Genomic DNA, 14,061 nt, shown 5'->3' with positions numbered 1-14,061 from the left:
ACCACTGTAAAGACCCTATCTCCAAAGACAGTCACATTCTGAGGTACTGGGGGTGAGGACTTCCACCTGTGAACTTTCAGGGGCCCACAATTCAGTCCATAACGTGGAATGTCAGAGAAGGAGAAGAATCAAAATTGACTGGGTGGAGTGGTCATTAACTGAAATGGCGAGAACTATAGGAGAAGATGCATTCGGTCTAGGAAAGTCAAGTTGGAGAACTAGATATCCAAGTGCAGATGTTGAATAGGTAGCTGAATATTCATTTCTGGGATTTGGGGGTGAGGCTACAGCAGGATACAAATATGGGAGTCGCTGGCACAGAGATGCTATCAAAATCACGAGACTGGGCAAGATGGCTAGAGAGCAAGTGGAGGTAGAGAGGACCAAGATGGAACCCTGAGCACTCCTACATCAAGAGGCCAGAAAGAAGAAAAACACCCAACAAAAGAGACTGGGAAAGAGGTAGGAGGGAGCCCAGGGGAATGTGACATCCCGGAAAATGACCTATTAAATAGGACAGGTCAGGAAAGGTGAGTGCTAATAATTGGCCATTGGATTTATATTGTAGGGACACAGATGACCTCAGTACAAGTAGCTTCAATGGAGTGCTGGGGGCAAAAGCGTAATTTGTGAATGTGCAAGAGAAAATCCGTGGAGAGGAATTGGAGATAGAAAGTATTAAAAACACTTTTGAGTAATATTGTTGAAAGCAGAAGCAGTGAAATAGCAATTGTTAAAAAAAATACATAGTTTACTCTGTTATTAGTAAATATTAGATACATGTATATCATGGCTGGATACAGCAGTGTCATTTATGTATACATGTATTATATATGCACATACATTGAGGTCTACACATAAAATATATATATATATTTATATATATATTTTTATATATATATTTATATATATATTTATATAAATATATATATTTATATAAATATATATATATATATATATATATATATAATGATCAGATGAGCTAAATATTGCTACTGAGTTTTTCCCCAAGTATAGTAGAAATGATTTTATTGGTAAAAGCAGGCTTGTTGTTTTGTTCTTCTTGTTGTTGTTGTTGTTTTTGTCAGTTTAGTATTAATTACTTGAAGCTCTGATTTTCTTTATTTCCAGGTTTAAGAAGTTCGATGACAAATACCTGCGGAAGCTGTTGATTCGGGAAAACCAACCCAAGTCAAGCATTGTGTCTTTATATAAAAAGCTTGAAATAAAACATGCCATTGAGATGGCAGAGACGGGGATGATAAGTACTGTTCCTTCTTTTGCATCTCTGAAGTAAGTACTGTTTTGCAAATAAAAGTTAGTATTCCTGTGTATGTCTTTATAGTTTTTTGAAACCGGTAATAATAACAAATTTGACCTCTTCCTGGACACCTCACAGAAGAGTGAGATCCTGGTTAAAATGTGCAGCCTAGAAATGTGTGCCTTGTGTCACATCATGTTAGGTCATTTTAGAATTGATTGGTCAGCAAATACTTTGTCATGTTTAGGATGGGTATGCCTTTATTCTATCTTCTTAATGTAATTCAGTGCTTTTTAAAGGTGCCTCTTTAGCGAGCATTTTGAAATGGAATATCTTAAGGTGTGCTATTATAAATACGCATGTGGATATAGCTATTTCCTCATAGATTATTCATGCATCGTAGTTTAAGGCTTGCAAGGAACATTAGTGATCATACGGTATGATGGTTCTCAACCTAGGCTGTGTATTAAAAATATCTTAGGAGCATTTAAATGATACAAATGTCTGGGCCTCACCCACACCAATAAAACCAGGATCTGTGGTGTTAAGGCCCAGGTATAGGTATATTTATAAGTTCTTCGGATATTTCCAATATGCAGCCAGAATTGAGAGCCACTGACCTAGTCTATCTCCCTAATTTTAAAAATGAGGAAATGAAGACTCAGAATGGTAAAGTGACTTACCCAAAATTTTATAGCAAGTCCATAGCAGAGCAGTAAATTAGTGCTCAGTTAACAAATGAGGTCATTTTTATCGTGTAAACATCAGTCCTTCCCTGCCACAAAAATAACAGAAATTACAGGTTCTGCTGATTTCTTCTTTCACCGATGAGCTTGAAGTGCATTTAAAGAACATGTCACGTAATTAAAATGCTATCAATGGGAGAGTTGAAATAAGACAAGGAAACTCCAAATTACACCCAACCATATTAACTAGGGTTTTTACTAAGACTGTACATCCCCTATTAAAATTATGGGAGTTTACCCAATCCAAAATAAAAAGAAATAGTGCTCAAGAATGGCTTGGAGGTAAAGGCATTATATTGCATTAGGAACAGTAGTTGACTGAGCGCAGTGACTGATTTATAGTCCTCCGCTGCAGTAACTCACTATGTGACCTTAAGCTGGTCCGTCTATTTCCTTGAGATTGAGTTTCTTCAAGTAGAAAATAGGGCTACACTTGATCTTTGTTTCCCTCTAGCTTTACAAATTAATGATCTTTCTTACTCACCATTCCTTTCACAGTTGTGGCAAAGGATAATTCAGTTATTCAGCTTCACAAAGGAGAGCCATTATCTTTGCGATCACTAAGAAATCTTAGTTTTCCTCTCTGTGTATAGTTCATTTGGAAGCTGTTAGTAAGCAGAAGAAAGGCAAAGCCTTAAGGCAATGGACGTAGGTAACAGAATTAATGGTCAGCTGCATGGCTGTGTAAATGAGTAGCATATTGACCATTCCACAGTTCCTGAAACATTTTCTTTAGAGAAAATGAAAAGCAGAAAGGGAGGTAATAAGGAACTGTATTTCTGACAGTAATGGACGCAGTGTTGTAGTCCAAACCATCCAATGCAAACAACTAGAAAAAAAAAAAGCACAAAATGTATTTTTAAAACCTGCTGAAAAGCTGGAAAGCACCAGTGCAAAGAAGAATTTCTTGGCCAAGAGTCAACAGAAAAGGGAAGTCCAAGAAGATGGAACGGGCATTTGGTGCCATTTTTTCCCCTGGATCACAGAGAAGTTATCTGAGAGTCTAAAAGGCTAAAACAGAATACAGTTGGAATTCAGTACCTACTAAGAAGGAGGGGTTCTTGTACCCAGTTTATAGGCTATTACTTCCAAATTCTACCCTTTAACCCTCAAGGGAAAGAAGTCTAGCCTAGAATTCTCTCAACCCATGATTGTTTAAATCATCTGAAATTGGTAATTACTCCTATCCCAGCTGCTTGAGAGAAATAAACTTAAATCTTGTCCAGAGGAAAATAAGATTATAAAGAGTCTTAAACTACTTCCATGATTTTTCCTATATCGTGTCTATCAACCAATCCAAAGCATAAGAGTAGAAAAGGAAGTGAGATACTGAAAACACTGAGAAAAAGATAAAACAAAAACAGGGAGTAGTAACAGACATAAAGGGGATTCACATAATTAAGTTATCAGGCAGGGACTTTAAAATAAAAATAATAGTATGTGTAAGGAAAGAAAATGGCATTGATGCTTTTGACATTGTTGTGGGGAATGATATAAATAGAAAAGATCTAAGTGGAATATTTGAGCTAAAACTAAAATAACTAAATTTAGGATCTCATTTGATAGTGTAAAGGCAGATTAGATACAGCTATCGAGAGAATCAACTGATTATAAGGTAAGACAGAAGGAATAACCAGAATGAAGCAGAGAGCTGGTGCGGTGGGGCGGGGGTGGGAGGGGAGCATGGGAAATGCTGAAAATAAAGTAAGAAATATATGGGATTATGTGAAAGTTCCAGGAGAAAATGAGAGAGAAATTAGTAGGAATAGTATTTTAACAGTTAATTACTGAGCATTTCCCAGAGAGATAAAAGACAAACCCCAAGCAGATTAGATAAGAAAAATACCAAATGCAGGTACATGTTAACAAAACTGCTAAAAGTCAAAGACACAGAGAGAATTTTAAATATGATCAGCGGGAAAAAGAGACCTGTTTTCTTCAAGTAAGAAAGAAATGCTGACAACTTATTTTTCAACAAAATTCTGAAAGCAAGCAACTGATAATCTATAGAGTTCCATATCCTGCTAAAATATTCTTCACAAAAAGGAGAATGAAAACATTTTCAGACAATTAAAAATCATCATACTAAATTGAATGATAAAAAATTTCAGGCAGAAGAAAAAAAAATCAGAAGGGTAAGACAGAAGGGTAAGAGTCTCCATAGAGAGAAGGGTTGGAGATTAAGGAAAGAGTTAAAACAATGGAAATGAGTACTTGTAATAGCTAAATGAATATCAGTTGCATAAAGTAATAATGTCTGTGTGGTTTTGAATGTAAGCAGAATTAAAATGAACAAAAAATACAGTTTATAAATTGGGAGGGAGGTAAATGGTGTTAATTGTGTTTTGATAACCTTGTGTTGTCCAGAAAATAGTAAAAATTATTTTGGATTTTAATAAGTCAGTGATTAATGTTGTAATCCCAGGTGACCACCAAAAAAAAAAAAATAGTAAAAGAACATAAAAGCCAACCTAACTACAGAAATAAAAGAGCAAAATAAAATAAAATTTAAAAAGGCAGCGAAGTAGAAAAAACAACTATAGACGAGGTAGGACAAATAGAATGCAAATACTTAGATGATAGTCTTGAACCCAAAGGTAATTACATTAAATACAAACATTCCATTTGAAAGGATGGATGATCAAAATGGATAAAAATATACAACTCACTAAGTGTTGCTTATAAGAGATAGTACTTCTGGCTAAAAGTACAGACCGATTGCAAGTGAAAGGTTGATAAAAAGGTATCTTGTTAAAGCACCTAAACAAAAGAAAGTTTGTATAATTATATTATTACCATAAAATGTAAACATTATATTCTGCATAACAGGACCACAAGTAGAAATACACAAATTCATAATCATAGTGGATAACTGTATTGCTCTTCTCCTAGAAAATGATAGAATAAGCAGGCAGACTTTCAACAGGGATATAGAAGATAACAATAACATAATAAATAACCAAGTCTTAAAAAGTTTCATATAGGGTATGTTCCCTTACCAGGCGGGAATCAGAACCAAAATAAAATATAAAAGAGCATTAAAAGTAGAATATCCCTGTAGTTAGAAGTTAAATAAAAATTGGATCAAGTAAGAAATTATGCTATAAATCAGAAAATACTTTGAAAAACAGGATGTATGAAAACTTGTATAAAGCATTTTTAGAGGAAAATTTTTTTAACCTTTAATGAAAATGTTAGAAATACAGTTAATAGGCAAAAAAAAAAAAAAAAACAAAACAACAAAGTTAGGCTGAAAATCAATAAATCATACTAGGAAATTAGAAAAAAGGAATGACAAATTAAACCCATAAAAGAACAGAGAATTTGAATAGTACCGTAAATACTAAGGAAATAAATCTATACTTGAAATTGTTTCTACAAAGTAAACCCCAAGACCATTTGGCTTTATTTGTAATTCTACAAAATATTTAAGGAGAAAATAAAACCAATCTTCCACAGACTTCTTCAGTAAGTAAGGAAAAATGGAAAGCTTCCCAAATTGCCATATGGGACTAGCATAATTTTGATACTAAACCTGACAAAGACACTTATAAGAAAGGAAAATTATAATATACCTGTAAAAATTCTAAACATAATATTGGCAAACCAAATCCGGAGATTTATAAAAAAAGATACACATCACAATAATTTTGGTTTATTCTAGGAATATAAGTATGATTTAAGAGTCAAAATCAATCCATTATTTACCACTTTTACTGAATAAAGGAGAAAAATCAAGGGTTATTATCTATCTGTAATAGAGGCCCAGAAATTATATGATGAAATTCAATATCCTTTATTTTTTTTTAATATTTAAGTAGACTAACAATACAAGAAATCCTTTCTCAAGCTAATAAAGTTTGTTCACGAAAAATCTATGGCAAATATGATTTTTAATGTTGAAATGTTGAAAGATTTATCCTGAGATCAAGAACAAGGATGCCTATTATTACTATTTCTATGAATATTGTACCAATGGTAGGCAGGAAAAAATTTAAAAGTTAAGGATAGGAAAAGAAGTACAACTGTCACTATTCCCAAACAGCTGGATTGTTTTCAGAGAAAATCCAAAAGAACCTACAGAAAAGTAATTAGACATAATAAGGTAATTTATCTAGGTTTCTTAATACATGGCAAAAAAAAATCAGTGGTGGCTTTATAAATATCAACAAATAGAAGATGACACTTTAAAAAAGGCTTAATTTAGAATGGTATCATGAAACATTCATATACGTCAATGTCCAATATCAAAATGAAATTTAGAGAATATGTGTGAGACCTCTCTGCAGAAAGTCCAAACCAGATAAAGACTATATTAGTAAAAAGAAAGACTCAATATTATAAGACTATCAGCTCTTCTCAAATTGATCTGTGGACTCAAAGCAATTTCATTCAAAATTCCAGTGTGTAATTAGACAGTCTGGTCCTAACATTTCTGTGGAAACATAAAGGGCCCAAATTAACCAAGACAGAATTGTCTTTAACATGGAAGAACAAATTTGGAGGATTTATACTATCAGGTAGCAAGACGGTAAAACTCCTAAGATTGAGACAATGTGATTCCTGGGTAAGGATAAAAGAACAAATAGACCAGTGGAACAAAGTAAGAGTTTGGAATAGACCCATTTTGATAGAAGCATTGTTTGTCATATCCAAAAGTTGGAAATAAGCCAAATACCCATCAATAGTAAAATGGGTAGATTGTGATATATTCACATAATGGGATATTGCACAATGAATAAAATGAACCAACAATAGCTACATGCAATAACACAGTTGAATCTCCAACATATAACGCTAAGCAAAAGAGGCTAAATTTAAAAGACTGCCTATTATAAAAAATAAAGTAAAAAAATAAAAATAAAAAACTACCTATTGTATTTAAAAGACTCCATTTATATAGAGTTCAAATTCAAGCAAAAGTATTCTGTGAATTCCAAAGTTAGGATTGTGGTTGTTTTTGTCAAAGAGGGAAGGAAGGAGTGATTGTTGGGGGCGTGTAATATGAAGTGGTTTCTGGGGTTCTAGGTCATGTTCTGTTTTTTGACTTGAGTAGCAGTTGTGCAAGTACACTTGCTTTGTGGTAGTTCATTGAGCTGTGCATGTAAGATTCCTGTACTTTTTGTTTTTGTATTACATTCCAGTAGATACACTTTGGGTGTAAACAAGGGAGGTAGTTGGGCACTTACCACTAGAGTTATACAAACATATGTTGGATAAAACTTGGTGGGAACATTGTACAAGAAAATCAGACACCCAAAAGATTGTTACCTCTTGACTATATTTGTCCTTCTCAAGTCCAGTGAATTAACTTTGCTGATCAAACTCCTGATTAGATACCTGGACAGCTGTCTAAACAACAATGCTTTAGTCTAAGAAGATGCTTCTTAAAAACTCAAGAACAATTGAGGTTGAGGCAAAATTGAATCATTTATATCTAGAGAAGTCTGTCCTGCTGAAGCCTTAAATCTCTGTATCTGTTCCTTTGCTTTTCTCCAGTACCAATGGGCATAGGTAATTAATATTATGGCTGATTTTCAGTAACAGCAAGTTTGCATTTAAAAAAAAAATAAAGGAACTATGCCTTCAATTGGTGTGTCCTTAGTCCATCTTCTATAAGACCTGAATTTATGTATATTAACTTTCTCAGTTTTATTCTCTTAATTTATCTTCTTAGCTATGTATTTTATTTTACTGTATATTTTTGTAGGCCCTCTCAAAGTCTTTTTGAAGGCAGTAGAATAAAACTGTATAAATACAGTTGGTTCTCATTGTTGGCAGTAGTCATGTCTTGTAAAATTGCCATAAACGCTGATTTGCCCATACTGAACAGTTGCTCCTAGGGGAAATACGGGCTTAGGTTCTGGTGAGCTTCTGGTCACAACATTTTCATCAACTGATGATATATAACCTCGTTTTATGTACGTTTCTATTTAAAGACTCCTTATTTCATATATATTACTATTTCATTAACATTCCTCTCACGGCCAGCAGCATTGTACTCATGCCTGAACAAAGCTTACCGAACATGACTTTTCTCTAGAAGGCACATCACAGCTTTCTTTTGTTTAGGAAAATTGGACAGCACTTCAGATCCATGCTTGGGGGCCATTTTAAACAGTGAAGTCACCAAAAGAAAGCACAAAAATGTGAAAAATGTGTCATTAAATAGACCACAAAAAGGACATTTGTTTACAGTACAAGACCTGAATCAAGAAGGCAGAGTGTTGCCATGTTCAGCCTTATCCAGGAACCTGTGTGTTGGGGCACTCATATTTTCCCCCCACTTTGCACATGTCTGTGAAAAAGTGCCAGGAGTACTGATACTGTGTTTACAAGTAAATTTTAGCAAGTAGGTTACTTTACAAATACGAAATCCTTGAATAATTATGACTGATTGTATATGCATCCATATTATAAGTGGCGTCTTTGCAAATATTTATAATGATGTGTTTAAAGGACTAAGCCTTAATGGTAAAATGTAGCTAATTAAGTTTCTGTTGGAAAAAAACTCAATCATGTATTACCTTATTTATGGAGTATTAGAAATACTAAAGTGAGACCATTATAAGCTACTATAGTTTTTCTTCCTTAAAATAATAATTGTATGGAAAAAAATAATTGCATGAACAGACTGTGAAAACTTGCGCATGATTGAACTTGTTTTGAATAATTTTGATGCTGAACAGTTTGAGAATTTTGAGTTATCTTAAAATACTGAATAATCCCTAAGTGTTATTCTTGAAGCTAAGATTCTACTTAGATGATATTCTATCTCAAAAAAAAATTGATGATTCCAACATTTGTCCAATAGTAAAATATATTCTTCTTCTAAACTTTCACAGTGATTGTCGTGAAGAGAAAATAAGGAAGCTCACACCTGGTGAAATGGATGAAATCCGAGAAATATTATCCAGAAATCTCTATCAAATCCGACAGCGAGTGAGAATAATTTATTTAGCCAAGCATTTCCTTGCCTTTGGCTGAGAATATGCCTTCTGATTTCATGTTACCCAGTTGTAGCGGATATTGCCCTACGATTATGCCAGCCTTTTGCGAGTCCCACACCAGACAACTAACTTCTCTTCTCTGGGTCCTATCTTGTTAGGGTGCCATTCCTTCCCAGACACCAGTGGAAAAATCTTGGAGTCCCCTGGGAGTTCTGTTACTCTGGACTTGGAGATGAAAGAATATGTTTTAACTAATTGTGAAAAAAATAAATTGATGGCCCTCTTCTGATTTTTTTTTTTTTTTAAGAGAGAGATTGACAGCGCATGTGGGGAAGGGGCAGAGGGAGAAGAAGAGAGAATCTTAAGCAGGCTCCACGCTCAGCACGGAACCTGACACAGGGCTTGATCTCACAACCAGGAGATCATGACTTGAACCCAAATCAAGAGTCAGACGCTTAACCGACTGGGCCACCCAGGCATTGATTTTTTTGGTGAAATAGCTTTATAGCTTGTAGAAAACTTACAGCTTTAAGAAAACTGATCCAAATTCGTTTAATCTTCCTTGCTATTCATAAAGTGCTATAGTTTCTTCCTTTAATGTATCTCCCGAGTCACTTCTTTCACAGCCGTCCCATTGTTAACACCTCATTCTAACAGTTGGCTAATAATATAGCTAACATTTCGAGAGTGCATACAATTTGCCGTGCCCCATTTAGGCAGGTATTAACTCATTTCTCCAAGTGGGGTGACTGTTGTTTCCATTCTGTAGATGAATAAATTAAGGTACAGTGAGGCGAGGTGGCACACAGATCACATCGCTTGTCAGGAGCCTTCCTCACCCATGTTGGGGTCATTGCTGCACTTTTTCAGCTGGGCTTCCCCAAAGCAGTCCCCATTCCATCCTGCATTATTATGGCTCCTCCTTTTCCCCTAAAGCACCTTTTAAGCAGCATTCCCCTGTTTGAATTGAAACAAAACCACAGCTGTGGCTTACAGACTAAACTATTGTCTCAGAATTTGGGATCTCTAATTCCAAGTTCTACAGTGTCTGACCTTACACCTCCTTGCCCTCCCCAAGCCCCCAGGTTCTGTCTTCCTTCCTTGGACTCTGTTCCTCTCTTCTCTGTCTCCACTTGGAATGTCCCACTGGTTCCTGTCAGCAGATCCACATCCTCCGATGTTTAAGGATTCCTCAACAGCCTCCGTATTATTCCCAGCCCTGTCTTCAAGTGGGGTAGCAAGCACTAGGAGCTGATAACGTACCACATAGTTTTAGCACTTAATTTCACAATTGTGTATTACTTTGTTAGCCTTTGATGTCCAGCCAGCCAGTAATTTTCTCAAGGCAGGACTTGAGCTTTGTTCTCTATCAGTTTTGCATATTTCTTCAAGATTTAATATTTAATAGTTCGGGACACAGGGATATTCCCAAGAAGAATATATTAAGACACCAGAAAATGAACTCCATCGCTAATTACGGTTTATTTTAGGAAACTTAGAAAACTAACAATGTGTGCCATGTCCAGCCCTGGTTTAGAAATTTTACTGCTTCAAATACTGGCACATGGTTATTGCTGGTGATAGCCCCCAGCCTTTTCAGTTTGACCACCCAGTTGTAAAAGTGTTCTTAAGTTTAATCACAAGGACACGGCACCACCAAGTGGCTCAAAGTGGTTTGTTTTCATACCAGTAATTCCTGTTCAATAGAGAATTTATTAAGATGAATTGTATCATTTTCCCCAGCTACTAATGAGGGCTGAAAACATATAAAGCACTTCAAGGTAGACAGAGGCATTTGATGAGTTCCATCATTTTTCTGATTTATGAAGATCACGCTTTTGAATGAAAGATATTTTATTCACACACTTTTATTAGAAAACAAGTGCTTTCAAAATTTGAACGAATGTTAACTTTTTTATGAGTGTTAACAACTTTTATGCTTTTTATTCATTTATTTTTCTGCTCTGGCATATTAGTTAAGTGCCTCGCTGAGGTGCAAAGCCAAAGAAACCCAGCAAAGTTTTGGAATTTCTGGGGCAGCAATCAGGCTTTGTTTGTTTGTTGTTTGTAAAATGTCTCTTTTTTCATTTCAGACTTTGTCCTACAACAGACACAATCTGACGGCTGACACAAGTGAGCGACAAGCCAAGGAAATTCTGATCCGACGAAGGCACAGTTTGCGAGAAAGCATCCGGAAAGACAGCAGCTTGAACCAGGAGCACAGGGTAACTGGCATTTGTTACCATTTGTCTGGGAGGAGGGAGGCTTCCCAGAGCAGAGCCAGCCGCCAGTCTGGAGGCTCTACTGACAGAATGGCTGCTGAGGGTTGAGTCACAGGACTTCTGAGAAGGAGTTAATGGTAAAGTCTTTCTAGATATTTCTGGAACACCTATTATGTTCCGGGCACTGTTCTAGGCACTTGAAATATGTTGGTGAACGAAACTGACCAAGCAAGATACCTTCGCTTGTAGAATTCCTATTCTAGTGAGGAGAAGGCAGCCAGCAATGGAATAAATTATCTGTTATGTTAGAGGGCAGTGAGTGCTATGGGGAAAAAAAAAAAAAAAAAAAAAAAAAAAAAACAATGCTGAGGAAGGAGATTGGGAGCACAGAAAGGGTCAGTTAAGTTGCAGATTTAAACAGCATGGCTGGACCAAGCTTCATTTGCAAAGTCCTATCTGATATCTCCAGGGAGAGGTTGCAGCCCAAAGATGGGCAAGTGGCACGTGCTGGAACTGCAAGGTCACAGCCGCTGGGGGGACGTGAGTGTTCACCTTTGCCCTTGGTGGAGGGCATTGTCAACAGATAAGGACAGCCATCTTTAAATGACATTATGATTGATTGATTTAACGTAGCAGACGTTGTATCTTATCACTTTGACACACAAGGTTGCATTAATTTTAGGATTGCATTTCATTTTTTAATAATATTCTGTATTGGGTCGTCGGAGACCAAAATGGTAATGTGTGAACAAGATAATTATCTTTTTTTAATGTGTAAAATGTGGCAGCATCGATGAAAAGTTAAGGAAAGTAGGATTGTGGCATTTGAATTGTCAGCAAATTAGCTATACTAATAACTTTTTGTTCTATCATCTTCAAGACTTACTAAAGTAATTAAAACTCAAGTAAGCTACATTTTTCATATATTTTCTTCCCATACATATAGGTTCTACATATTTTTAAAGTTTATTTATTTACTTTGAGAGTGAGAAAGTGCAAGCGGGGAAGGGGGGGGGTGAGAGAGAGAGAGAGAGAGAGAGAGAGAGAGAGAGAATGAATGAATATGAATGAGAGAATCCCAAGCAGGCTCCCAGCGTGGAGCCTGACACAGGGCTGGGTCCCACAACCCTGGGATCATGACCTGAGCTGAAATCAGGAGTCAGACACTTAACTGACTGAGCCACCCAGGTGCCTTGTTTCTACATACCTTTTGTATATTCTTAGACATAGGTGTTTCCTTAGCTTTTCTTTAAAAAGACTCAGTAGTTTGCACATCTTATTGTTAATGGTCCTATTTTATTTTCATTTTCCTTAATACTGATTTCTATTACATTTTAGAAGAGATTTGGTTATTTTAAGTAAAATAATTATTGCTGGGAGCTTTCTTCCCTATGCCCCCAGCCCCTCACAAGTAATTTTGGAGTAGAAAAGTACAATTTTAATTTTTAACACCAGGGTTTGCCCTAAGAATTTAAACTTCTAATATACAATAAATGACATCTGCATAATCTAAACATTTTCTGTGTTTCTCACAGGCGTCCACTTCAGCCTCTCGATATTTATCCTTACCAAAAAATACAAAGCTTCCAGAAAAGCTACAAAAGAAAAAGAATATTTCTAACACAGGTAATGAACTCAGTTGGAGCAGAGTCATGTTACTAATGTTCGCAAAATAGAGAAAATTTCCCATTCTTCTTCTTCATTAAGGACAATCTGCTTAATGGTTTGCAAACCTCAAGTAATAATATGGTGACTTATTATTAGCATTGTAAGCTTTTTGGATGGAGTTCTGTGTATGTTATAATTTAGCCAATGATTTTCCATAATGATTCCATTTGATACAGCACGAGCCACTATTGTCACCTGTGGTAGTGAACAGATAAATAGAGAGTTGTGAATGTGCGAAGGAGTGTTTAAGTTTTTACAACCTGCATATATTTTCATAAGGTCAACCATAAATTTTACTTCTGCCTGTAATCACGAGTCTAGTATCTCTTTATTTAATGATAATCTTTGGGAGGACTCCCAGCCATTTTCTGTGAACCCCAGAAGAAATATGTTAAAATACCATGTTATTAGAATGTGGGAGATAACACTACCACGTCCTTTATTTTTGCTTATTTACTTAATTAACCAAGAAGAGCAAATTCTAATGCTGGCTGGTGGTGATGATCAGTGAGATGAGACCTGAGAAGAGAGGCCAGGCAGCACTGAATATGGAGAGCAGTGGGCCACGTCCACTAAGACCGGGTCTTAGGGTCCCAAGAATCTCAGCTCCTGGGCGAGCTCCCCGTCAGCTCTTCTACCCACAGTTCTCTAGGACCTGAATTTGGACACCAGCTCATTCTGATTGTGTGTCTTCCCACTGTTTGTAAACGGCACATGGGTGTTTCGGCCCTTTTATGAAACTGCACAGGAGATAAAGAAGGCTGTCTCTGAGATTCCAGATCAAGACAAGAATTTTCATAATGGCAGCCAATTGCCAATCTGCTTTCTGTGTGCCAGACACGTAGCTGAGCCTTTCTGGGATCGTTCTGATGGGGCAGGTGGGAACACAGCTGCTGTTGCCAGATAGTCGCACTGTGACACCCACCTGCACTGATTAATAGTATCTCTTGAAGCTCAGTTACTTCACCTGCCGAATGGGCGCTTGTGAGGATTAAATGGGTTAATGCATTTCCAAGTGCTTAGGACAGTTGCCTGGCGCACAGTAAGCTCTTCGGCGTTAGTGTGGACAGTCAACATTAACGCCCACAGAGATTATGTATCATGCCCAGGTCTGTGGGCTAGAGGTAGCGAGCCCTCGGACCTCCCCTGCCCAAACCGTGCCTGAGGTGCCTGAGGGCACCGCAAATGCTGGACCCACTGATGCATTGCTGAGT

The 14,061-nt window shown here is 36.5% G+C and overlaps 1 protein-coding gene across 1 annotated transcript in view; it reads left to right on the top strand.

Annotated features, from left to right (window-relative positions):
• Window positions 1–14,061, top strand: part of SLC9A2 (solute carrier family 9 member A2) — a 101,426-nt gene that overhangs the window by 85,702 nt on the left and 1,663 nt on the right. Inside the window, exons 8-11 of the mRNA XM_045445570.1 lie at window positions 1,132–1,293; window positions 8,853–8,949; window positions 11,051–11,182; window positions 12,715–12,805. Of these exons, the coding sequence (XP_045301526.1) occupies window positions 1,132–1,293; window positions 8,853–8,949; window positions 11,051–11,182; window positions 12,715–12,805 (482 nt within the window). The remainder of the gene's footprint in view (window positions 1–1,131; window positions 1,294–8,852; window positions 8,950–11,050; window positions 11,183–12,714; window positions 12,806–14,061) is intronic.

Source organism: Leopardus geoffroyi, chromosome A3 (assembly GCF_018350155.1).
Source record: "Leopardus geoffroyi isolate Oge1 chromosome A3, O.geoffroyi_Oge1_pat1.0, whole genome shotgun sequence".
In the NCBI taxonomy this organism is placed as follows: Eukaryota; Metazoa; Chordata; class Mammalia; order Carnivora; family Felidae; genus Leopardus; species Leopardus geoffroyi.
The sequence above is the reverse complement of the archived record's forward strand: the minus strand, read 5'-3'. Positions and strand labels throughout refer to the sequence as shown.